At 43.4% G+C, this 26,524-nt stretch overlaps 1 protein-coding gene across 1 annotated transcript in view; it reads left to right on the forward strand.

Moving 5' to 3' along the window:
* EFTUD2 (elongation factor Tu GTP binding domain containing 2) overlaps window positions 1-26,524 on the forward strand; it is a 45,523-nt gene that overhangs the window by 8,725 nt on the left and 10,274 nt on the right. The window contains exons 3-14 of the mRNA XM_066363940.1: window positions 3,246-3,411; window positions 5,093-5,171; window positions 7,573-7,648; window positions 8,126-8,191; window positions 8,968-9,003; window positions 10,188-10,278; window positions 12,513-12,595; window positions 16,597-16,763; window positions 19,622-19,746; window positions 22,418-22,481; window positions 23,202-23,292; window positions 26,060-26,195. Of these exons, the coding sequence (XP_066220037.1) occupies window positions 3,246-3,411; window positions 5,093-5,171; window positions 7,573-7,648; window positions 8,126-8,191; window positions 8,968-9,003; window positions 10,188-10,278; window positions 12,513-12,595; window positions 16,597-16,763; window positions 19,622-19,746; window positions 22,418-22,481; window positions 23,202-23,292; window positions 26,060-26,195 (1,180 nt within the window). The remainder of the gene's footprint in view (window positions 1-3,245; window positions 3,412-5,092; window positions 5,172-7,572; window positions 7,649-8,125; window positions 8,192-8,967; window positions 9,004-10,187; window positions 10,279-12,512; window positions 12,596-16,596; window positions 16,764-19,621; window positions 19,747-22,417; window positions 22,482-23,201; window positions 23,293-26,059; window positions 26,196-26,524) is intronic.

A 26,524-nucleotide genomic window follows, 5' to 3' on the forward strand; every position in this document is an offset into this window, starting at 1 on the left:
CCAGAGCTCTTGTGACATGCCCCAGGCGTCTATGCTTGGCCCCATCCTTTTCAACCTTTTTGTCAGTGACTTGGGTGAAGATAGAGAAGTTGATGAAATTTGCACATCACATAAGCTAATATATTGAATAACAGAATCTAAATTCAAAATGATTCCCACAAATTTGAATTCCAGGTTAAATAAAGCTCAAGAATTCATTCATTAAGTATTTATAGAACACTTGTTATTTACAAGGACTTATGCTACAGAGAGAGCCAAGGCTTTATCCCTGCCCTCCAAGAACCTACTGTTTGCCAGAGGAGATGAAGTACATACAAAAGTATTTGGAATATGAGACAGGGAAGGACAAGTCCATTTAAGACATATTAACTTGTATCATGGTAATAAGATATAAGAAGGGATTACTCCTGGTTGGGATGACCAAAAAAGATATCTGAGGAAGTCACATTCAAAGAACCTGAAGAATGGGTAGGCATTTGTAGAGGTGAAAAGGAGAAGGAGCCTGACCAGGTGGTGGCACAGTGGATAGAGTGTTGGCCTGGGATGATGAGGACCCAGGTTCGAAACCCTGAGGTCACCAGCTTAAGCACAGGTTCATCCGACTTGAATGTGGGGTTACCGACTTGAGTGTGGGATCAAGGCACATATGAGAAAGCAGTCAGTGAACAACTATGCCACAACTATGAGTTGATTCTTTTCATCTCCCTGTTTGTCCGTGTGTGTCTCCCTGTCCCCTCTCTGCTCTCCCCTCTTCCCTCTCCTCCAGTGCTAAAAAAAGAAGAAAAGAATGATTAGTGATTGTCTAGGTTGGGCATGGTATTGGGGAGTGATGGCTAAAGGGTACAGAGTTTCTTTTTGGGTGATTAAAATGATCTAAAATTGATTGCGGTGATGGTTGTACAGCTCTGACTATACTAAAAACCATTGAATTGTGCACGTAAAATTGGTGAATTGCATAGAATGTGAATTACAGCTCACTAAAGCTGTTAACAACAAAGAAAAAGAATGGTTGGGCTATGTGTGAATGCTTTCACCTCAGTACAGAGGTGGAGTTAATCATACTCTAGTTCCTATTGCTCATTATTATTGCCTGTACAAGGCTCTGCTCTTGTTTAATTACCCTATTCCTTTTTATCTCATTCTCATACCTGTTACCTTAGTAATTGATCTAATGTATGTATGCTTTTTGTTTGTATGAATTATAAAATGTATAGTTGCATTGTGCACGTGTATTAATTTAAGTAAATGGAAACATATTCTCTGCATCATTCTGTTTCTTACTTGTGTCCACTCTGCGTGATGAGCAGTGCATTTTGGAATCCATCTCTGTTGCTGTGCATACATGTAGTCTGTGGTATTTGATTGCTGCTCTGTTCTCCCTGGTGTGTGATACTTAGTGATGAACACCCTGCTGTCAGCCTTCGGTTACCTACTATCAGCCTTCTTTCAACACAAACAATACTGTGGTGAAAGAAAATTCCTTTGGGTTATAGTCCCATAAGCAGAGTTGTTGATCATAGGCTCATATATATATATATATAATACTTATGTGTCTATACTTTGTTAACGTGTTTATACAAGTACTGTCAGATGACTCTTTTGAGTGGCTGTGCTAGTTCATACTCCTCCAAGGAGAAAAGAGTTCCTTACAGCTTCCTAGTCCACATGGGATGCATAGATTTTTTAAAAACATTTTTTATCGCCTGACCTGTGGTGGTATAGTAGGTTGAGCAGTTGACCTGGAATGCTGGTTTGGGGCCCCAGGCTTGCCCAGGTCAGGGCACATTCTGGAAGCAACTACTGCAAGTTGATGCTTCCTGCTCACTCCCACCCCCTTTCTCTCTTTTCTCTCTCCTCTCTAAAAATCAATTTTAAAAAATCTTTAAAAAAAAAATTTTATATAACAGTAGAGAGATGCATAGTATTTTGATAATAGGGCTAGGAAAGAAGGAGGACAGTCTAGAAAGGAGTGCGGTGAGAGGGGCTCAGAGTTTGTGTGTTAAGAGGAAATGATCTCAAAGCCCTGGCCAGATGGCTCAGTTGGTTGGAGCATCATCCCGAAGCACAGAGATTGCCAGTTCGATCCCTAGTCAGGGCACATACAGGAACAGATTGATGTTTCTGTCTCTCTCTCACTCCCTTCCTTCCTCTCTCTCTAAAATCAATAAAATAAACATTTTTAAAAAAATAAAAAAAAAAGAGGAAATGATCTCTCCTCCTGATTGTTGAAGCCCTCACTGGAGGGGGGCTGTGGGTATGAAGCAGAGGGGAGGGGCCAGGCTGTAGAAGGCCTTGAGTGGAGACCTGGGAGTAAGGGTGACATGATCAGAGCAGGATGCTCTAGTGGAGGGAGGGTCGGGAGGCCTGTTCATCACAATGGGAGGATGCAGAGGTGTAGATTTGGGCCACTGTTCGAATGTGGGGGGAAAGAGAATGAGGGGAGCTGGATGACCAGATGGTTATAACAAAGGGAAATGATAAAAAAGAGATGCTTGTTTAGTTTTATTTTATTTATTTACTTTTTTTTATATTTTATTTATTCATTTTTTATTAGAGAGAGAGGGGAGAGAGAGAGAGAGGGATAGATAGAGAGAGAACAGGGGGAGGAGCAGGAAGTATCAACTCCCATATATGCCTTGACCAGGCAAGCCCAGGGTTTTGAACCGGCGACCTCAGCATTTCCAGGTCGACGCTTTATCCACTGTGCCACCACAAGTCAGGCGTTTAGTTTTATTTTAGACTTGTCAAGCTTGAGTTGCTGTCAGAACACTTACATAGAAATAATTACAGGTAGTTGGAAATTATTACATAAAATTCTACACTTGGATTTAAAATACATCCTGCAGTATGGAGTGGGAGGAAACTGGCCTGATGGCAGTTTTGGAGCTGCCACCAGCAGAATATGTCTGGCTGCCTAAAGAACAAATGCGATCTTAGGCCACATTAGTATGAGTAGAATGTAAAGAGATTAGGAGGTAGCCAGTCAACTCGTGTCACCCAGTGGCCCACATTTAGGAAGGGGCTGGTTTGAATAAGGAGCATTGTTTGTAGCCATGGCTTACAGTCTTCTCTTTGTGAAGGGTTATATTCAAGAGTAGAACCTGCCCCACTGACTCTAGCCCAGAACTCAGAATCAGAAGCTGTCACACATGTGGAGTGTTAAGTGCTCTTAACTCGTGTATTGTCAGTTATTGAGCAGGAAAAGTGCATGCCTCTTACAGAACCTTTCCCTCTCATGCCTTTAGATGGATGACGATGACGATGATGATGACGTAGGCGATCATGATGAAGATCACCCTGGGATGGAGGTGGTGCTGCATGAGGACAAGAAGTACTACCCCACAGCTGAGGAGGTGTATGGTCCTGAGGTGGAGACCATAGTTCAGGAGGAAGACACGCAGCCTCTCACAGGTAGGTCAGGAGGCACCGGGTTGTGAGAGGTGGCATTGACACTCGGACACTTCATTTCAAACTACCAGCAGTCTAGAGTATTCAGTGGATAAATTGATTAGTTTTTCTCTGCTTTCAAGCACTATTTCTGAATTGAGATTCAATTAACATTGTTTTTTGCTTTCTGTTTTGTTTTAATTTATTGATTTTAGAGAGAAACATCAATTTGTTGTTCCACTTATTTATGTATTCATTGGTTGACAGGGGGTCAAACCTGCAACCTTAGTGTATTGGGATGATGCTTAACCAACTGAGTTACTCAGCCAGAGCCATTTAACCCTCTTAATATTCAGTAAAACTCATAGCTTTTTTTTTTTTTAATGGGGAAGGGGGCAGACTGGAAGGGAGAGAGATGACAAGCATCAGTTTTTTGTTGTGGCCCTTAGTTGTTCATTGATTGTTTTCTCATGTGTGCCTTGACTGGGGGATTCCAGCTGAGCCAGTGACCCCTTGCTCAAGCCAGCAACCTTAGGCTCAAGCTGGTGACCTTGGGCTTCAAGCTGGCAACTCCTTGCTCAATCAAGCTGGTGAGGCTATGCTCAAGCTGACAACCTCAGGGTTTCAAACCTGCATCTTCTGTGTCCCAGGCCAACGCTCTATCCACTGCACCACTGCCTGGTCAGGCATTTATTTCTTTATATACTACCTATAAAGGTGCTTGAAGACTGTTTTTAAGTTCTCCTTCTGCTCTGGTAGTTTTTTTTTTGTTTTTGTTTTTTGTATTTTTCTGAAGTTGGAAACAGGGAGGCAGTCAGACAGACTCCCACATGCGCCCGACCGGGATCCACCTGGCATGCCCACCAGGGGGCGATGCTCTGCCCACCAGGGGCCCTGCTCTATTGCAACCAGAGCCATTCTAGTGCCTGAGGCAGAGGCCATAGAGCCATCCTCAGCACCCGGGCAAACTTTGCTCCAATGGAGCCTTGGCTGCGGGAGAGGAAGAGAGAGACAGAGAGGAAGGAGAAGGGGAGGATTAGAGAAGCAGATGGGTGCTTCTCCTGTGTGCCCTGGCCGGGAATCAAACCCAGGACTCCTGCACGCCAGGCCGATGCTCTACCACTGAGCAAACCGGCCTGGGATGCTCTGGTAGTTTTTTACCCAAATAATCCCAATCCTCACAATGCTGATTTTCTAAGTAGTTGCATTTTATAAATGCAAGAAGTTTTGAACTGACATTGACCTCAACCTACATCCAGTCCCTCACCCTTTCTTCCACAAAAAGAAGTCCAAACTCAGTTCACAATTCAAGATCCTTTATGATCTTGTGCAAAACAGCATTCCCAAAACTTTCTCAACATCTGAGTGATCTTTGAGAATAACATAAATTGATATCACGCCTGACCTGTGGTGATGCAGTGGCTAAAGCATCGACCTGGAATTCTGAGGTCACCTGTTCGAAACACCGGCTTGCCTGGTCAAGGCACATATGAGAAACAATAACTATGTGTTGATGCTTCCTGCTCCTCCTCCCATTCTCTCTCTCTCTGTCTCCCTCCCTTGCTCTCCTCTAAAATAAATAAAATCTTTCAAAAAAATTGATATCATGTATCATACATTCTGAAAGCTCAGTGTGATGGAATAGAGCTCTGTAATTTTATGTTTTCTGCCTACCTGCACATCACTACTTTTTTTTTTCCATTAGAACCCATTATTAAGCCGGTAAAAACCAAAAAATTCACTCTGATGGAGCAGACATTACCTGTCACAGTATATGAAATGGAGTAAGTACTAAGGGCTCTTCGCCTCTCTTCATGAATAGTGTGGGTTCATTTTCTCATGAGCGTGCAGGAGGTGGTTTATGGTTGAAGTAGACAGTGAGCTGCAAAAGCAAAGTCTCTCTCTACAGTTTGCCAAGATTTCCTTTCAGTTTATATGGTTGCTGTATTTAGTTTCAGTCTTAACTTTTTTCTTGGCCCTCATTCAGCTCTCAGCTGTTTTCTTCCAAATCTTTTGTTTGATATTGAAAGCCAGCCTTTCAGATCGAGAGTACTAAGTATTATAATTGTCAATGTTGGGTCACCAGAGCCTTTTTTTTTTTTTTTTGTATTTTTTTCTGAAGTTGGAAACGGGGAGGCAGTCAGACAGACTCCCGCATGCGCCCGACCGGGATCCACTCGGCATGCCCACCAAGGGGCGATGCTCTGCCCATCTGGGGCGCTGCTCTGTTGCAACCAGAGCCACTCTAGCGCCTGAGGCAGAGGCCACAGAGCCACCCTCAGCACCGGGCCAACTTTGCTCCAATGGAGCCTTGCAGAGCCTATTTTGACTCAGCAAAATTGCTAAGTATTCTAGGAACATACCAATTCTATTTTCAAAAGGAGGGGACGAGTAGGTAGATGTACAGGGTGGGCAAAAGTAGGCTTACAGTTGTGACTACACAAAACTCAGAGTTTATTCTTGTATTATTACTTAGAAATTGTTGTATTATTTCCCATATGAATAACTGTAAAGCTACTTTTGTCCAACCCTATATGTAGAGAATAATTTAGACTCTTTAAACTGTTTTGGAAAATATTGAAATTTATGAAATGCACTTGTAAGGCCTTCGTATATTGAAGTGCTTGTGACTCATTATTAGATAGTGGAACTTTTTCAACCACGTTGTTATCTCGAGTGCCCGAAAGAGCGGGTCCTCTCGGGGTTTAGCTCATCTGCCATCATTTAGACATTTTGAAGCATCTTTTCAGTTCTCTTCAGAACTTGCTTCATATTCCTTTCTGTTCTTTCTCAATGTTTATTTTAAAAACATCTCCAGTCTTTGAAAACAGACTTGAATTTTTTGAAGAGCCAAAGTCATCTGAAGATTACTTACCATAAGTAATATGGGTGATAAGCAAGAAAGACAGTGCTGGTTTGGGAGACAGAAGTCCTCTGTTCAGCATTATCAATGAGATGGCATCCACGTGTTAACTGGCTCTGATGACAGTTTCAGAAGAGAAGCTCCCAAAGTTATTTTAAGTCCCCTTGGCGTCAGTAGAATAAATGGGTAGCATCTAGCCTGAAGATTTTGAAAGGGACAGTACTTGTGTATGTGTGTTCTGGTATTTGGTTTGGGTTTTCTTTCTTGTTTTTTTAAAAAATTTATTGATTGATTTTAGAGAAAGAGAAAAGGAAGGGAGAGAGAGAAAGAGATGTCTTTGTTGATTCACTTATTTATGCATTGAGTCTTGTATGTGCCCTGACTGGGTATCGAACCCACAACCTAGGCATATCAGAATGGTGCTATAACCAGCTGAGCAACTCGGCCAGGGCTGCTTCTTTGCTTTTTAAATCTCATTATTTTATGGCTATTTTACTGTTGAAATCCTCATGACATTTCATTCCGGATTGTGTCACCCTCATGGACAAGTTTGTTCCCAAAGCCAAACTGTATACATGTAGAAATTTACGTCTGCCTCTGAGCATTCTCTTGTCGGTCTGAAAGTTGTTCCTGAACAACTAAAAATACCTAAAACACTTTTGCATCTGTATGGCCCGTGGTCACAGCCATCTCAGCCATGCACATGCAGGTTCCCATTGGATTCAGGCAGACAGTAAAGAAACAGTGGAGCCAAAAAATGGTGGGCCATTTCTTTATTAAAAGTCTCACACCAGCCAACAAGCAAACACACAGGGAAACACTTCCCTCTTCATTCATTCAGAGCTCACAAAGCCCTGACACATTCTCCGGTTCCACGACCAGGAGAATCTTCTCTGGTTCCTCCTAGAATCTGCCTTACCAGTCTCAGTGGAGCTCACAAAAGCCCCTCAGCTCTGGTTCCCATCAGCACACCTTCTCTCTCTCTGCACAAACTAGCTTCTTCTTCAGCATCTGCATTCTTTCTGCTCTCTCTCTGCAAACATGGCTTCTCTCTCTCCTTTTTAAAACTTTCTGGTGCGAAAACCTCTCCTCCAGCAAACATTAGCAAAAACAATGGCCCCTCCCAAGAAGGAATGCAATCTGCAATCAACTACCCTGCTTTGAGGGCAAGCACACATGTGGCTGCCCAGAGCCATTTTCTAACAATAAAAGTGAGCAAACTCAAAAAATACAAATTTTACGAACTCATTTGCCCAACAGCACCCCTCCCCACTTGAAAATTTTTGCCAAAGTCCCTTTTCTCTTTTCCTTCCTCCTTTCAGTTTCTTGGCAGATCTGATGGATAACTCAGAGCTCATCAGAAATGTGACCCTTTGTGGCCATCTCCATCATGGCAAGGTAAGGGGTCTTCCGGCTGCTTGGAACAGGGTTCTCTTTCTGACTCATTTTTTCAGCCTTCAGAGTCACAGATTGGGGTTTGAGCCCATAAGGCTGGACCTCCTGGCTCTGGGGGCCTCTGTGTTATTGTGAAACCTCGCCGTAAAATTCTAGCTTTTCCTAAGCAGCAGGTGCAGCCTGTTAGTAAGTCACTTGTATGCCTCAGCCTTGTGTCTCCAGGAAAGAAGAGGGAAAATTGAGCCTCACTCTGATTTTGTGTGTTTTCATTTCCCTGGGGATGCTTGTCCAAGAAAGATTGCATCTTTCATTTGAAAATAATCCTGTGGCTTCAGTGTTAATCCTTTGCTGTCCCATAATTCTCTTTGTTCTCTTCCTCCCCTCCTTATGCCTAAATGATGTGGTGTATTGGGAGCTGGGGGAAGGGCAGAATAATTTTCCTCTGTGGTTGGCAGGTCTTAACCTTCTCTTTCCTTTCAGACATGTTTTGTAGATTGTTTAATAGAGCAGACTCACCCGGAAATCAGAAAGCGCTATGACCAGGATGTAAGTAGAAATTCTATTGAGGGTTTAGGATGAACCATTCAGAATATACAGGGGTGTGCCTTTCTCCTTCCCCTTCCTTCAGCCTTCCCACTCATTATAAATAATGACACCCACAAAGTGCTGTTTTATCATTGTAATCTCTATCAATAGTCTTTAAGAAAGGAATTACAACTTTCTCAGGAGCATAAAGAATATTAACAAACGAACAAAAATTAACCTGTGGTATTTTTGGATGATTTCTTCTGCACTTGGGATCCCTCTTCTGTTCTGATATATTCTGACTTTTATAGCCTGTTCTTTCCTATCATAGTGTTAAAAGCTTCCTTTATAAATATAATACAATTGGACCTTGTTGTTTTCTTGATAGATTTAAATGCCTGTGGATGAGGCCAAGTGTGGCTGCAAGTCTCAGTGCAATAATTGTTCAATCTCAACCAGATTGACTATTTTGACACGTGGGGGTTCCATGAAGGCTGGATGTGTCTCCCTTGACCACTCTAAGAATTCGGTGCATTTGATATAATTTAGCTCTCCAGCCATGCCTGGTCTTCAGTGACCACCCCACCCCCAAAAAACGCACACATCCAGGAGCATTTTCCATATGAGAGCCACTGGTATCATTGTCTGAAATTTCTGTAGGGACATCCTGCTCTCTTCAATCTCTTCTCTTGAGGCAGAAACCCTTGAGTTGGGAGATGGGGAGGGAACATGATTGATGGTTTGTGTGGGAGAGGAGTCCGAAATCAGGTGGTAACGCCAGTGCATTTGTTTTTCAGCTGTGCTACACTGACATCCTCTTCACAGAGCAAGAGGTAAGTGTGCCTTGGGAAATTCGCTCGTTGCCCACACCAGACCCAGCAGTAGTTTTGTAGGGAGTATAGGTAGTATTTATAACACTTTGTTCCATACCGCACTCCCCTCTCTCATTCCCATCTCTTCATCTCTCTGCCTCTACCAGTCATCCTATGATCTGTAACTTGAAACGAGAGTTGGGTAGGCAAGCTGTAGGATAAAAGGCGGGTAGGGGTAAGGGGAGACTCTCCTGTCCTTGACTGGATTTCATGTGGCCTAATAGGATAGATACTAAGAGGTGATATTGATATTTATGTTGTAATACAGAAGTTCACCTGATTTTTCAAATGACATTATGCTTAAAATCCATAAGATGACTTTATCTGTAGGACAATCCCTTTCTAGGAGTAGTTTCTCTTTAAGAATGGGTTTTCTGGCCTTGGCTGGTTAACTTGGTTGGTTAGAGTGTTGTCCCAAAACACCAAGATTGTGAGTTCAATCCCCAGTCAGAGCACTTACGGAAAGAGAGCAATGAATGCACAACTAAGTAGAACAAATGAATGCTTCTCTTTCTCTCTCTCTCTCTCTAAAATTAATAAAATCTTTAAAAAATTATAATAATAATTACTCCCTATTAAAGTTTTACAATTTTTTTTATAATTTAGAAATGCCCCTAGATTATTTGTTTTTACTTACATGGTACTTGATTATTTTTGTTTCCAATATATGAAGAGGATAAGCATTTAAGACCCTGGATTCTCTGTTAAGGTTTAAAACAACTTTTCTTGCTTGCTTTTTTTTTTTTTTTGAGAGACAGAGAGAGGAAAAGTGAGAGAGAGAGAAGCATTCATTTGTTGCTTCACTTAGTTGTATGTTCATTGGTTCCTTCCTGTGTGTGCCCTGACTGGGAATTGAACCTGCAACCCTGGTGTTTCGGGATGATGCCCTGAGCCAACTGGCCAGGGCTGCTTTTTCATTTTTATTTTTACTTTTTTGTATTTGAACCAAATCCCCCCCAAAATGCTGTTTAACATTAAGATATTTCATCTTCAAGGTCATTTTGATTAGAGGCCTAGATACAAATTACACCCACTGTAGGGAGAGACATTGGTATAATTTATTAGCAACTGGCAAGCCCCAAAAGCTGAATGAACCCCTCTTGCATAGGAAGAAACCTTGACCACTCTCTTTGTGTGACTTTCAGAGAGGTGTTGGCATCAAAAGCACTCCTGTGACAGTGGTTTTGCCAGATACCAAAGGAAAATCTTATCTCTTCAATATCATGGATACTCCAGGTAGGTCATTCCTTGACCCTATTTCCTTTGCTTCTGACTAATTAGCAAGTGCTGTGCTCCAGGCCTCCAATTTGCTCCTCTCTTTACTCTGCTCTAGAATAAATTTTAGGCCTGACCTGTGGTGGCACAGTGGTTTAAAGAGTCGACTTGAGCCTGACCAGGCGGTGGCGCAGTGGATAGAGCATTGGACTGGGATGCAGAGGACCCAGGTTCGAGACCCCAAGGTCGCCAGCTTGAGCGCAGGCTCATCTGGTTTGAGCAAGGCTCATCAGCTTGGACCCAAGGTCACTGGCTCAAGCAAAGGGTCACTCAGTATGCTGTAGCCCCTGGTCAAGGCACATATGAGAAAGCAATCAACGAACAACTAAGGTGCCGCAATGAAGAATTGATGCTTTCTCTCTCCCTTCCTGACTGTCCCTCTCTCTGACTCTCTCTATTATTAAATAAATAAATAAATAAAAAATTTTAATGGTGGTTGCTACTATTAAAAAAAAAGAGTCGGCCTGACCTGTGGTGGCGCAGTGGATAAAGCGTCCGCCTGAAAATGCTGAGGTCACCGGTTCGAAACCCTGGGCTTGCCTGGTCAAGGCACATGTGGGAGTTGATGCTTTCAGCTCCTCCCCCCTATCTCTCTCTCCTCTCTCTCTCTCTCTCTGTCTCTCTCTCTCTCCCTCTCTCTCTCCTCTCTAAAATGAATAAAAAAAAAAAAAAAAAAAAAAGTCAACCTGGAATGCTGAGGTTGCCAGTTCAAAACCCAGGGCTTCGACCCTGGCCGGTTGGCTCAGCAGTAGAGCGTCGGCCTGGCGTGCGGGGGACCCGGGTTCGATTCCCAGCCAGGGCACATAGGAGAAGCGCCCATTTGCTTCTCCATCCCCCCCTCCTTCCTCTCTGTCTCTCGCTTCCCCTCCCGCAGCCAAGGCTCCATTGGAGCAAAGATGGCCCAGGCGCTGGGGATGGCTCCTTGGCCTCTTCCCCAGGCGCTAGAGTGGCTCTGGTCGCGGCAGAGTGACACCCCGGAGGGGCAGAGCATCGCCCCCTGGTGGGCAGAGCGTCGCCCCTGGTGGGCGTGCCGGGTGGATCCCGGTCGGGCGCATGCGGGAGTCTGTCTGACTGTCTCTCCCCATTTCCAGCTTCAGAAAAATACAAAAAAAAAAACCAAAAAAAAAAAAACCCAGGACTTCAAGGCATATATGGGAGTTGATGCTTCCTGCTCCTCCCTCCCTTCTCTCCTCTCTTTTTTTCTCTCTCTCCTCTCTAAAAAATGAATAAATAAAAATCTTTTGGAATAAATTTTAGCCCTTTGAGTAGTATGAACGTTCATATACATCCTCCTGACCATCCAGAGTACAATAGTATAAAATTTTTTATTTTAAAAATGTGTAAAACAACATTAAAAAAGGCCAATGTATGTTCTTCTTTTTATAAATTGGTTATCAAACATGATTTTAAGTTAATAAAACTGGAACTGGAACTAATTTCATTTTTTTTTGAAAAAATACTCCTGGGGGTCAGCAAGCATGAAAAAAACTCACTAAAAGGGTTAAGGAATCTTGTTCATTTATTCACCTGAGCCTGTGTCAGGACCCGTGCTGGACGCTGTGGTAGCAAAGGTGAGTCAGACGTGGTCCGCTACCTCCGGCACTCTCAATCTTTTGGAAGAGATTGTGGGAGCAACCCACCAGCTGCTGGTGGACACACAGGTTACCATGGAAGCAGCATGCCTTGCCCTGTGGCTGACTCTATTCTTTGGAGAAGACCAAGTGGGGCAGAGATTTAAATAGGAAAGTTTGAGTTTTGAAAGATTGGCTTTCCTTGCCCGGTGCCCTCCTACCTGTCAGTCCTGCCCCAGCAGCAGCACTGTGCCAGGTACTATGTCTCCTATGCTTCCGGCCCTCGTTTGCCTTTCTCCTGCCTCCAAGTTGGTTTCCGTCCAACAGAACTCTGCTTGCTGTTGATTAGATTAAGCTAGTATGTGAATGTGAACCTATTATGTACTACTCGGTAAAACCCTTCTTTTTATGCCTGGGGACCTTCTGTATAAAAATTTAATCCAGGATGTGACTCTAATGGTAGAATTTTACATACCATGGGGAGCTGTAGGGAGAAGGGTAAGGGATTCTAGGGGTTCACTTGCTTTGCAGTACTCCTCAGACCACCTGCCAGTTATTGTGCCTCATCCTGCCACCATACAAGTGGTAACTTAGTTGGTGACTCAGTTGGTATTTGCTTTACAGGACACGTGAATTTTTCTGATGAGGTCACTGCTGGCTTGCGCATCTCAGATGGAGTCGTCCTTTTCATCGATGCCGCTGAGGGCGTGAGTCTGGACCCCTCCTCTCTGTTAGGTTTGCCCCACACATTGTCCAGAGCACTGAGCAAGCTGGGAGCCAGAGAACACAAGAGTCTGGCATTAAGGTTCACATTTGCTCAAAAGTTAAGGCAACAAATGAAGTTCAAAATTAGTTCTCAATATGAGTTCCTCACTCTTTGCCCTGTGAAGCTCAAAATGAATGGTAGGACCCATTGCCATTCAGAAAACACGAAGATAAAATGACAAATGTAAATAAAAGGGAGGAGAGTATATTCATTTAAGTAGATTTTAAGTGTTAATGAATTTTTCTAATCTCAAGAGAGATTGGAGTTAAAAGGCCCAGGGTGGCCTGACCTGTGGTGGTGCAGTGGATAAAGCATCGACCTGGAAATGCTGAGGTTGCTGGTTCGAAACCCTGGGCTTGCCTGGTCAAGGCACATATGGGAGTTGATGCTTCCAGCTCCTCCCCCCTTCTCTCTCTCTGTCTCTCTCTCCTCTTTCTCCCTCTCTGTCTCTCTTTCCTCTCTAAAAATGAATAAATAAATAAAAGAAAAAAAAAAAAAGGCCCAGGGTATCTTATACTATTTTTCTAAATTGAGAAAGGTAATTTAGCTAATCTCATTCATGTTGTCGTTAGTGGCATTGCCAGCAGAGGGAGCAGAATTGCCTATTTTAAATTGACTTTCTTTTGGAATAATTTCAGATTTATTGAAGAGTTGCAAGTACAAAGAACTAACCCTCATTTGCTTTTTAATTCTTTCTGTAAATATACTCACACACATATGTGTATTGTCCCCTTGAACCATCCGAAAATAAAATATTTCAGAATATATTTCCTAAGAACAAAGATATTCACTTATATAACCATAGTAGAGGAGTTATCAAAATCAGGGATTTTGACATTGATACAGTATTGTTGTACAAATCTTTTTCTTCAGAACTTAGGCTCAATATTTGTCCAATAATGTCCTTTATAGAATTTTTTTTCTAATCCAGGATGCCACATAGCATGTAGTCTTCATGTCTCTTAGTTTCTTTTAATTGGTTGGAACTGTTCTTTTACCTTTCTTGGTCTTGTATGACATTGGTATGATGAGCATACACCACTTATTTTGCAAACTGTCCGTTTGGGTGTGTCTAATGTTTCCTTATGATTATGGTCACGTTATTTTTCGCAGAAATACTACATAACTATAGTTGTGTTCTTATTAGCCCATCACATCAGTAGGTCTCTGTCTCACCTTATCCCATTGACCATGTTAACTTTTTTTTTTTTTTTTTTCATTTTTCCGAAGCTGGAAACGGGGAGGCAGTCAGACAGACTCCCGCATGCGCCCAACCGGGATCCACCCGGCATGCCCACCAGGGGGCAATGCTCTGCCCCTCTGGGGCATCGCTCTGCCGCAATCAGAGCCATTCTAGCGCCTGAGGCAGAGGCCACAAAGCCATCCTCAGTGCCCCAGCAATCTTTGCTCCAATGGAGCCTCGGCTGCTGGAGGGGAAGAGAGAGACAGGGAGGAAGGAGAGGGGGAGGGGTGGAGAAGCAGATGGGCGCTTCTCCTGTGTGCCCTGGCCGGGAATCGAACCCGGGACTCCTGCACGCCAAGCTGACGCTCTACCGCTGAGCCAACCGGCCAGGGCCTTACCATGTTAACTTGGATCACTTGGTTAACACAGGTCTGTCAGGTTTCTTCAGTGTAAAGTTAAGATTTTCCCCTTCGTAATAAATAGTTTGTGGGGGGATACCTTGAGTCTGTGATACATTCTTTTTCTCATCAAACTTTACCTACAGTTTTTATCGTCTATTGATCATTGCTAGCTTGTTTCTATAATAGTTGCGAGTAGTAATTTTCTTTTTTTTCTTTTTTTTTTTTTACAGAGACAGAGAGAGAGTCAGAGAGAGGGATAGACAGGCAGGAATGGAGAGAGAGGAGAAGCATCAATCATCAGTTTTTCATTGCGACACCTTAGTTGTTCATTGATTGCTTTCTCACATGTGCCTTGACCGCGGGCCTTCAGCAGACCTAGTAACCCCTTGCTTGAGCCAGCGACCTTGGGTCCAAGCTGGTGAGCTTTTTTGCTCAAACCAGATGAGCTCACGCTCAAACTGGCAACCTCAGGGTCTTGAACCTGGGTCCTCGGCATCCCAGTCCGGCATTCTATCCACTGTGCCACCGCCTGGTCAGGCTGATTTTCTAACTTTTATTATTCCTTCTATATTTATTTGTTGGAATTCTGTTGTAAAGAAGAGCTTTCCCTTCTCCCCCTCCACCCGGCACCAGGGGGCGATGCTCTGCCCATCTGGGGCATTACTCTGTTGCAACCAGAGCCATTCTAGTGCCTGAGGCAGAGGCCACAGAGCCATCCTCAGCGCCCGGGCCAACCTTGCTCCAATGGAGACTTGGCTGCAGGAGGGGAAGAGAGAGACAGAGAGGAAGGAGAGGGGGAGGGGTGGAGAAGCAGATGGGCGCTTCTCCTGTGTGCCCTGGCCAGGAATTGAACCCGGGACTCCTGCATGCCAGGCCGACACTCTACCACTGAACCAACTGACCAGGGCCTGGATACATAGATTTTTATTTATTTATTTTTTATTTTTAACTTTATTTAGTTTTTTTAGAGAGAGAGACAGAGCGAGAGAGAGAGAGAGAAAGAAGAGGGAGGAGCAGAAAGCATCAACTGCCATATGTGCCTTGACCAGGCAAGCCCAGGGTTTTGAACCGGCGACCTCAGCATTCCCAGGTCGACACTTTATCCACTGCGCCACCACAGGTCAGGCTAGATTTTTATTTTAGTAATGGGTTATAATCCATTACTATCTTATATGTATATTTTGATACTCTAGTTATCCCAGATTTGGCTAGTGAGAGCTTTTTCATGCTGGCTCCTTTATCTTTTGACAATCCCTTCCTTTTTTGAGTACTTTCTTACTTTTAGGCACAAAAATATTTCCCAGACTCATCTTGCACATTCCCTGGCACAATCCTGGAATCAGCCATTTCTCTAAGAAACTAGCTCCTTATAGTGTAGACTGGTATTTAGAAACAGATCAGGATATGTTCGTTGCTGCTGGGGGCATTGCTTCTAGGTCCTTTCATTGAATGACGATAATATACACCCATATATACCTATAACTATTTTTACTCATATGTATTAAAAATCATTAACACAACAAAGAAAGAAGAAAGAAATCACTAGGTTATCCTAATTCCTGCAATTCCATTTTAGCACGGCAGGTTCTTCCTAGTTCTTCCATTCCTTCTGTAGCACTGAGAAACCTGGCTCCCAACATCATTAGTGTGTTCATTATTTTAGTTCTGTGTGGTACCCTCTTTTTTTAAATTTTTTTAATTTCAAATTTTTTTATTTCTAAGTGAGAGAAGTGAATATAGTGAGACAGACTGTCACATGCAACCCAGCTGGGATCCACCCACCAACCCCTGTTGGGGGCCGATGTTCAAATTAGCCAAGCTATTTTTAGTACCTGAGGTTAATGTGCTCAAACCAACTTAGCTATCCTCAGCACCCAGGGCAGACTTCAAACCAATCTAGCTACTGGCTGCAGGAGGGGAAGAAGAGCAGATGGTTGCTTCTCTTGTGTGCCCTGACTGGGAATCGAACCTAAGACGTCCTCACGCCAGAACAGGGTGCCCTCTTAAAGTTTCTTTGTCTGCCCTGACAAGATAGCTCTGTTGGTTAGAGCATCCTTCTGAAATGCTGAGGTGCCAGTTTGATCCCCAGTTAGGGCACATGCAGGAACGGATCGATGATCCTGTCTCTGTCTCTCTCCCTCTCCCTCTCCCCCCTTTCCTCTCTCTCTAAAAAATTAATAAATAAAATTTTTTTTTAAGTTCCTGAATTTGCCTTTGGGCAAGATACCCTCTGTTTCCCCCCAACTGTCTAATCCCCAGGTCCTCTTTCCCTCATGCTTCATATTTTACAATAGTACCCTCTTTGAGTTTGCTCTGGACTTTTCTGCCTCTTCGCTCTTACCACTTTGTGCCTCTCAGGTGATGCTGAACACAGAGCGGCTGATCAAGCACGCAGTGCAGGAGAGGCTGGCAGTCACTGTGTGCATCAACAAGATCGACCGGCTGATCCTGGAGCTGAAGCTGCCCCCAACGGATGCGTATTACAAGCTGCGCCACATTGTGGATGAGGTCAATGGATTAATAAGGTATAGGGACCCTGGTGGAATCCTCAGGGACTCTGGGTTTTGTAAATCTTATCCTTGAACTCTTAGGCAACTCTGATTTCATAGCATGCGGTGATGAGCTTATTGGGCAGGGATAGAGGCTTGTTCCATAATTATACAGGCACTAACTCCACCACCTTGGCTTTATTCACTTTCTAACTTAACTAGTCGTGCACAAATTTTCAATTTAGGGTTGTGGTCAATGCCTTGAACTCTAAAATCTGTCTCATCTTCACGGCATACCAACCATGTAAAGTTGGGCAAATTACTTAAGCCTGTAGAACCTCGATTTCTGCTTCTGTAAAAAGGGGATAATAATAAGGCCCTGTCTGGATAGTGCTGTTGGATAGAGCATAGTCCTGAAGTGCAGAGGTTGCTGGTTTGATCCTCGGTCAGGGCACATAAAAGAACAGATCAATATTCCTGTCCCCCCTCCTTTCCTTTCTCTCTCTAAAATTAATTTTAAAAAAATAAACATTAAAAGAATAAATAAATAATTTTAATGAGGATAATTTTTGCTTAATTGAGATGTTACAAGAAATTAAATAGATATCTGATATAACAGCAGCACAGTGCTTAGTAGTAACTGATCTGTGAATAATGCTAGCTGCTATTATCTTATTAGCACTCAGTAAATGAGGGCACTGTTGGCTGTCGTTTCTGGATATAGCTGCTTTACAAAATAGGTTTACAAGGGCTCACATGAGTAAGTATGAGTGATGGTTGGGAGACTTTGCAATACAGTGTCAAGAGGGCTTTGAAGAATCTGTTAAGTATGTCTTAAAGACAAGTTTATCTGTAGGCAGAAGAGTGTACTAGATGACTTCTTGAGGCCCCTCAAAGGCCCAGGAAGAGACTATCCTGCTGAGAGAACACCTCTGCAGTTTAGGATTGGGACAGTACCTACATGGCCAGAGACAGTTACGTTCAGGAGCTTCTCCAGTTTGTAGCACTGATTCTCAACATGGGTATCTTCTCTCTGTCTCCGGAAGGACTGAGAATGAATATATAAATAATATTGGGAATCCAAAATATGAAATAAACTTCTTCAAAAAGGGAGGTAGGTGGGATAGGGCTACATCCTGATCTACCAAAAGGAAGTCATGAAGTCATGTATCAAACTCTAAACAAGAAATAGTGACATGACATTATTTAGAAATATGGAGGGCCCTAGCTGGAGAGTCAGTGGATAAATCATCATCCCAGTGTGCCTAGGCCATAGTTTCAATCCCTGGTCAGGGCACATACAAGAAGCAATCATGGAGCACACAACTAAATGGAACAACTAGGCATAACAATGAGTTGATGCCTCTCTCTCTCTCTCCCGTCCCTTCTCTCCTCCCTCTCTCTGTCTCACTTCCTATCTCTCTCAAATCAATAGGGAAAAAAAGAAATACTATATGGAGGTTAAATGCTCTAAAACCAGTTTTAAAAGAATTAAAAACAGTTGCCTTGGAGAATGTAATTTGGGAGTGGGGTAGAGTAAGGTAAGGGACTGCTCTTTTTTTTTTTTTTTTTAATTTTACAGAGACAGAGAGTCAGAGAGAGGGATAGACAGGGACAGACAGACAAGAACAGACAGGAACGGAGAGGATGAGAAGCATCAATTATCAGTTTTTCGTTGCGACACCTTAGTTGTTCATTGATTGCTTTTTCGTATGTGCCTTGACTGTGGGCCTTCAGCAGACCAAGTAACCCCTTGCTCGAGCCAGCGACCTTGGGTCCTAGCAGGTGAGCTTTGCTCAAACCAGATGAGCCCACACTCAAGCTGGCGACCTTGGGGCCTCGAACCTGGGTCCTCTGCATCCCAGTCCAATGTTCTATCCACTGCGCCACCACCTGGTCAGGCAGGACTGCTCTTTTTAAGCCAATAATTTTATTTATTTGTTTGTTTGTTTATTTATTTATTTTTACAGAGAGAGAGAGTCAGAGAGGGATAGATAGGGACAGACAGACAGGAATGGAGAGAGATGAGAAGCATCAATTTTTTGTTGTGGCACTTTAGTTTTCATTGATCGGTTTCTCATATGTGCCTTGACCGTGGGGCTACAGCAGACCAAGTAACCCCTTGCTCAAGCCAGCAACCTAGGGTCCAAGCTGGTGAGCTTTGCTCAAACCAGATGAGCCCATGCTCAAGCTGGTGACCTCGGAGTCTCGAAATTGGGTCCTCCGCATCCCAGTCCGACACTCTATCCACTGTGCCACAGCCTGGTCAGGCAATAATTTTATTTCCAAGTTAAGTAATTCCATAAAACATTGTGTAGTTGTGGATTTGATTCCTATGTACAACTGGTTTTCTTATAAATATTAGTGAACTTGTGATGCTATTGCTTTTGCTTTTAAAACACGAAATTCTAACATGAATTTGTAAAACAAGCCAAACAAAACAGTAAAGAAGAGTAGAGTGGTGGGAGTGGGGAGCAAAATTACTTTTTCTTTCTTTCTTTTATTCAATCATTTATACTAGTATTTATGTCTATTTGTGTTTATAAAATTGAAATTTCTCCAGAATATATTTCTTTCTGATCACATTAGATTCATTTCCTGTGTTCTAAGACCTTTGTCTCTTTCCTCCAAGTTTCCTCTCGTCTGTCTACTGCAGTTAACTTCTCCAAGATCATGCACAGTGTTCCCAGCTCTGAGAAGTCAGCTTGTTACTGGGAGTTAGGGAATAACTTCATCATGTCACTTTCTTGGACCAGGCTGTTGGCAAAGCTGACTGTATATATAAGCCCCCTCTGAGGGCAAGGGCTGGAGAGAGACTGTGATATTGAGTCCCTGCCCTTTACCCGTGGTGATGTGTCAGCCTGGTCTTGTGCTCATGACTGTCTCTGTTTCAGCATGTATTCCACTGATGAGAACCTGATCCTGTCCCCACTCCTGGGCAACGTCTGCTTCTCCAGCTCCCAGTACAGCATCTGCTTCACACTGGGCTCCTTTGCCAAGATCTATGCTGACACGTTTGGTAAGCCTGGGCTGGCAGTCTGTCTCACCAGCTTCTCCAGCATCCGTGTGTGCCTTTCCTGCTGAATGGTCAAGAAATTGGCTGCATGCCAGCATCCGCTGTTCAGGGGAGCATTTCATCAACTGTTATTCTCACATTTGGGGCTCTTTTTGGCCCCAGACCCTTAATTCAGGCTAAGTGGTTTCTAAACAATAGAACAATAAAGGTGACTAGGAAGAAAAAGATGGAGAAAGCTCATTTTAGGAATAATACTCTCTCCTAGGAGTGAAACAGATTTTGTCAGAAAGGAATTATGGGTGCTGAGAAAGCCCCTTCAGCTCTCTTCCTCAGGGATGGAATCTCCCTCAGCCATAGCTAGGCAGCTAGAAATTTTGGAGGCCTTCTTTAGAACTCAGCTGGATATGCAGTCAGTACAGATGAGCCTTCGCTGGGGCGCCCAGTTGAATGATTTTTGGGTCCCTGGAGCATCAACCAGCTTCTCATCTCGAGACTCCCACGCTACTTTCCACCTCTGTGCCTCCCCAATTCCTTCAGGCTCCAGTAGGAACCATGTCCTCAGTGTAGTGTGACAAATATGTGCCTTGTTAGAGGGGCCGTTGTCATACTGTCTTTAGAGCCGAGGAGACGGGCTCTGTGAGAGCCCCGGCTTTCTGTTCCCACCAGCCAGCCGTCCTGCCTCGTGCTCAGTGTGGCTACGTTTGCTCTCGTGAAAAAAAATGGGCAAATAAAACTTGGTCTTTTTTTTTTTTTCAGATTTTATTTATTCATTTTTATTAGAGAGAGAGGGAGTGATAGAGAAAAGGGGGAGGAGCAGGAAGCATCAACTCCCATATGTGCCTTGACCAGGCAAGCCCAGGGTTTTGAACCAGCGACCTCAGCATTTCAGGTCGATGCTTTATCCACTGCGCCACCACAGGTCAGGCTGGTCTTTTTTTTTTAATATATGCATACATATTTACCACATCCTCATTGCACAAAAGTGGAAAATACAGTAAAATTTAGTCAAGAAAGCAAAATTCGGCCACAACCTCTTTATCATAACCATTACAAATATTTTATTATAGTTTTTTCTTTCTGTTTAGTGTTTTATGTAAATGAGATCATATTTTATATACATATATAAAACGTATAATAACAGAATAAATATTCACTTACACAGTATTAGATCATAACAATTTGCCTGTTTTATTAAAATTTATTTATAAAAATTATTTCACATAACTGCTCATTGGTCCACTGGATAGATGTACTATAACTTAACTATTTTCTTATCATTAGATACACATTTTCACCCTGGCCACATAGCTTGGTTTGTTAGAGCATCATCCAGAGGTTGCCAGTTTGATCCCTGCTCAGGGCACGTACAGGAACAGATTGATGTTCCTGTTTCTCTCTCTCTCTCTCTCTCTCTCTCTCTCTTGCCCCATCTCTCCCCCCTCCCCATCTTCTCTCACTAAAATAAATTTTTAAAAATAAAAGATACATATTTTTGTTGCATCCAGGTGATTCTTTTTTTATTAAAATTTTTTATTTGAGGAAGAGAGAGATAAGAACATCACCTCGTAGTTACATTACTTTAGTTGTTCATTGATTGCTTCTCATATGTGCCTTGACCAAGGTGGGAATGGTGTTCAAGCCGAGCCAGGGACCGCTTGCTCAAGCCAGCGACCTTGGGATCATGTTGATCCTGCACTCAACTCAGTTAGCCCCATGGTCAAGCCAGCAACATCGAGATTTCTAACTGGGTTTACTGTATTTTTCAAACCTCAGTGTTTCCTAGGTCAATGCTCTATTCACTGTACCATACCAGTCAGTCACTTCCAGATGATTCTTTTAAAAAATGGATAGATGTCTGCCTGACCTGTGATGGCACAGTGGATCGAGTGTCTACCTGGAATGTTTAGGTTGCTGGTTTGAAATCTTGGGTTTGCCCCAGTCAAGGCACATGTGAGAAACAACTACTACAAGTTCATGCTTCCCATATCCCCCCCTCGTTTTTTTTCTCTCCTCTCTCTAAAATCAATCAATAAATTTTTTTTAAAAACTATATAGATGGCCTGACCTGTGGTGGCACCTTGGATAGAGTGTCAACCTGGAATGCTGAGGTCCCTGGTTTGAAGCCCTGGGCTTGCCTAGTCAAGGAGCATATGGGAGTTGATACTTCTTGCTCCTCCCCCTTTCTCTTTCACTCTCTCCTCTCTCTAAAATGAATTAAATCTTAAAAAAAAAACCCAACTATATAGATGGACCATAAGTGAACTCATCTGAACAGGATTCTAATTTATATATTTCTAAATGTATTTTGTGTCAGCACATGAAGCAGAATCTAAGACCTTTTCTATAATTATCATATATTAATGATTTGATTGCCTGCCTGAGTAGAAGGAAAGGGCTAGACCTTGGAAAGAAAGGTGCTGAAATTCCTCAAACCACCTGCGGAGAATTTTCAACAAAAGTTTGCTGAGGAGCCCTAGCCAGGTGACTCAGAGCATTGTCCCGATACACCAAGGTTGCAGGTTTGAGCCTCTGTGAGGACACACACAAGAATCAACCAATGAATGCATAAATAAGTGGAACAGCACATTGATGTTTCTCTCTCTGTCTCTCTCTCTGTCTCTCTCTGTCTCCTCCCTCCCCCTTCCTTTGTCTAATTGTATGGCTTCTCTTTTAGGTGACATTAACTACCAGGAATTTGCTAAAAGACTCTGGGGTGATATCTACTTCAACCCCAAGACGTAAGTAGAGTGTGGGAAATGACACTAGAGGGGTGATCCATTTTCGCAGTAAGTGAGGACAGAGAAAAAGTTCTGAAGATTAAAACCTACTTTTATCTTAGACTTGAGCTGCCATCTTTCCTCCTCTAAGAGAACTGTTTTCACGAGCTCTATAACAGGGTGAGAGAGTGTTTCTTTTGAGGTTTTTACAGCTGAGTGCAGGCATCCATGAGAGTCATAACCATGTGCCATCTCAGTAGTCTGGAAATGTTATATTCTCACACACACCTATCTTCCCCTTGGCCCTGATCAGATTCAGAGCTTAGGGCAGGGGTCCCCAAACTATGGCCTGCGGGCCACATGCGGCCCCCTGAGGCCCTTTATCCGGCCCCCACCGCACTTCTGGAAGGGGCACCTCTTTCATTTGTGGTCAGTGAGAGGAGCATAGTTCCCATTGAAATACTGGTCAGTTTGTTGATTTAAATTTACTTGTTCTTTATTTTAAATATTGTATCTGTTCCCATTTTGTTTGTTTTTTTACTTTAAAATAAGATATGTGCAGTGTGCATAGGGATTTGTTCATAGTTTTTTTTATAGTCCGGCCCTCCAATGATCTGAGGGACAGTGAACTGGCCCCCTGTGTAAAAAGTTTGGGGACCCCTGGCTTAGGGAATACATCCTGGAGATCAGTGACACTGCCTGCTTTCTCCTGCGTCACCTGTAACTTTTTATCCTCTTCAGGCGAAAGTTCACCAAAAAGGCCCCAACCAGCAGCTCCCAAAGGAGCTTCGTGGAGTTTATCTTGGAGCCCCTTTATAAGATCCTCGCTCAGGTGAGTGTGTCGGGCCACCTGGTTTAGGTCTGCCCTTCCAAACACAGGTGAACTTGGACTTCCCTCTGCCCCTAAACCTGCTCAGCTTTGTTATTACTAAATAGGAACATGGTTGGTCACCAATCTTCCAGATCTAGAACACTACAGTCCTCTTAAGTACTGTTGAATTTAGAGTAAAGAGGGAATGTAAAGAAAGTAAAGGTAGCCTGACCTGTGGTGGCGCAGTGGATAAAGCATCAACCTGGAAACGCTGAGGTTGCCGGTTCAAAACCCTGGGCTTGCCTGGTCAAGGCACATATGGGAGTTGATGCTTCCTGCTCCTCCCCCTTCTCTCTCTCTCTCTCTCTCTCTCTCTCTCTCTCTAATGAATAAATAAAAAATTCTTTAAAAAAAAAAAAAAAGTAAAGGTACAACCTAAACAAAGTTTGTGCAAGTATTTTGATTATTCAAAGAAATGTGACACTTTGAGAACTAATAAGTTCAGTTACGGGGATTTACCTTACAGATATAATTGTAAAATTCCTCCGATTTTTGTATGTATTTTTTTTGTTATAGCATTATAACAGTAAGGGGGAAAGCAACCTGGAAATAAGTTAAATGTTTATTAGAATCAGATTAAATGAATTATGGTACATCACATAAACTGAAGTATTTTGTGCCGTCGTTAAAAGAATGGCTTGGACCTGACCAGGCAGTGGCGCAGTGGATAGAGCGTCGGACTGGGATGCGGAAGACCCAGGTTCGAGACCCCGAGGTTACCAGCTTGAGCATGGGCTCATCTGGTTTGAACAAAAATTCACCAGCTTGGACCCAAGGTTGCTGGCTCAAGCAAGGGTTACTCGGTCTGCTGAAGGCCCACGGTCAAGGCACATATGAGAAAGCAATCAATGAACAACTAAGGTGTTGCAATGTGCAACAAAAAAAACCCCTAATGATTGATGCTTCTCATCTCTCCGTTCCTGTCTGTCTGTCCCTGTCTTTCCTTCTCTCTGACTCTCTCTCTGTCTCTGTAAAAAAAAAAAAGAATGGCTTGGGGTTTTTTTTGTTGTGTGTGTGTTTTTTTTTATAGAGACAGAGAGAGAGTCAGAGAGAGGGATAGACAGACAGGAGCAGAAAGAGATGAGAAGCATCAATCATTAGTTTTTCATTGCGACACCTTAATTGTTCATTGATTGCTTTCTCATATGTGCCTTGACCATGGGGCTACAGCAGACCAAGTAACCCCTTGCTTGAGCCAGCGACGTTGGGTCCAAGCTGGTGAGCTTTGCTCAAACTAGATGAGCCCGTGCTCAAGCTGGTGACCTCGGGGTTTCAAACCTGGGCCCTCCGCATCCCAGTCCAACACTCTATTCACTGCACCACTGCCTGGTCAGGTAAGAATGGCTTGGTTTTAATGACTATTCTAACGTATCTGTATGTGATGTTAGATTGAACAGGATGCATCAGATGGTGGTAAGGATGTAGGTAAATATATGGGATGCTCCAAAGAAAACAGCATGATATTATATTTCTATGCATTTGTGCTCTAAAAGGTAGTACTAAAAGTAATAATACAATTTTCATAGAGACTTTTCTCCTAAGACAGTTATAAATATGCAAGTGTTCAATACCTACTGTGCACAGTGAACATACATAATGTGTGTGGTTATTCCAACTTGAAAATAGTAAAACGTAGCAACAAGTCAAAATGACATGATTAAAATATATTAGTGTTAAAAGATACTAAGTGTCTTGTGTCAGGCTGGAATAGAGTAATAAAAGAAACCTATAGAATCTTTCTCTGTAGCCTGACCTGTGGTGGCGCAGTGGATAAAGCATCGACCTGGAAATGCTGAGGTTGCCGGTTTGAAACCCTGGGCTTGCCTGGTCAAGGCACATATGGGAGTTGATGCTTCCAGCTCCTCCCCCCATCTCTCTCCCCTCTCTCTCTCTCTCTCTCTCTCTCTCTCTCTCTCTCTCATCTCTAAAAAATGAATAAATAAATAAATAAAATAAAAAATAAAAAGAATCTGTCTCTGTAGCCTGACCAGGTGATGGCGCAGTGGCTAGAGCACCAGACTAGGATGCAGAGGACCAGGTTCAAGACCCCGCCAGCTTGAGCGCGGGCTCATCTGGTTTGAGCAAAGCTCACCAGCTTGACCAAAGGTCACTGGCTTGAGCAAGGGGTTACTTGGTCTGCTGAAGGCCCACGGTCAAGGCACATAGGAGAAAGCAATCAACGAACAACTAAGGTGTTGCAACGAAAAACTGATGATTGATGCTTCTCATTTCTCTCCGTTCCTGTCTGTCTATCCTATCTATCCCGCTCTCTGACTCTTTCTCTGTCTCTGTAAAAAAAAAAAAAAAAAAAAGAATCTGTTTCTGTAGAGACTTTGAGTCTGCTGAGGATGGTTTAGCTTGGCCCTGCCCTGACAGCGGATGGGCTTCAAGGTGATCCTCGAATTAGGGAAGAGTAAGGGATTGCCTGAGTGGAATCAAATGCTGCTTTTCAGACACCAGAGGGCAGCACTGACAGCAATCCATCTCAGACTGCCTGGTTTATTGGCTGGTGTGGGCATTTAACCAAGCCTGCTTCACCCAGGGCTGGTTTGAAGGGTAGGTACCAAAGGTTTCCTTGTAACTAAATTGTCCTTGCCAAAGCTCTCCCTGTAGACAAGAACCTAGTGCAGTGAGCCTTCGGATTGCCCACTGGCCTTCCCTGGTCCTCCTCCGTAGAACCACAGTGGGGCCATCACTACAGCTAATGTGGTGTCTGGTACCATCACAGGTTGTGGGTGATGTGGACACCAGCCTCCCGAGGACCCTGGATGAGCTTGGCATCCACCTGACCAAGGAGGAGCTGAAATTGAACATCCGCCCCCTGCTCAGGCTGGTCTGCAAAAAGTTCTTTGGTGAATTCACAGGTAACAAAGAGCTCACGCCCCCTTGCCATCATTGTAGGTCATTGTAGGTTATGGGGAACTTTTCCCTTAACCTACAGTGATGGTCAGAGATCTGAGGCATTTTTAAATAAACTACAGTTCAGGATACAGAGCACCTGGGTTTTTTCCTAGCCGCTTTCCTTAGTGGACGGTACCGAGAATTCTGTCCTGGGAAACAAGCAGTTAAATTTCCATAGCAGGGGTTGCATACAAGTAAAGGAAATGGGGAAGCAAATGCTGAACCTCTCTTTGACCAGAGAGGTTCTGGTGTTTTTGCCCGGGACAGTCAGGAGGATGGACTTGTGGGTGAT

Source organism: Saccopteryx leptura, chromosome 2 (genome assembly GCF_036850995.1).
Source record: "Saccopteryx leptura isolate mSacLep1 chromosome 2, mSacLep1_pri_phased_curated, whole genome shotgun sequence".
NCBI classification, from domain to species: Eukaryota; Metazoa; Chordata; class Mammalia; order Chiroptera; family Emballonuridae; genus Saccopteryx; species Saccopteryx leptura.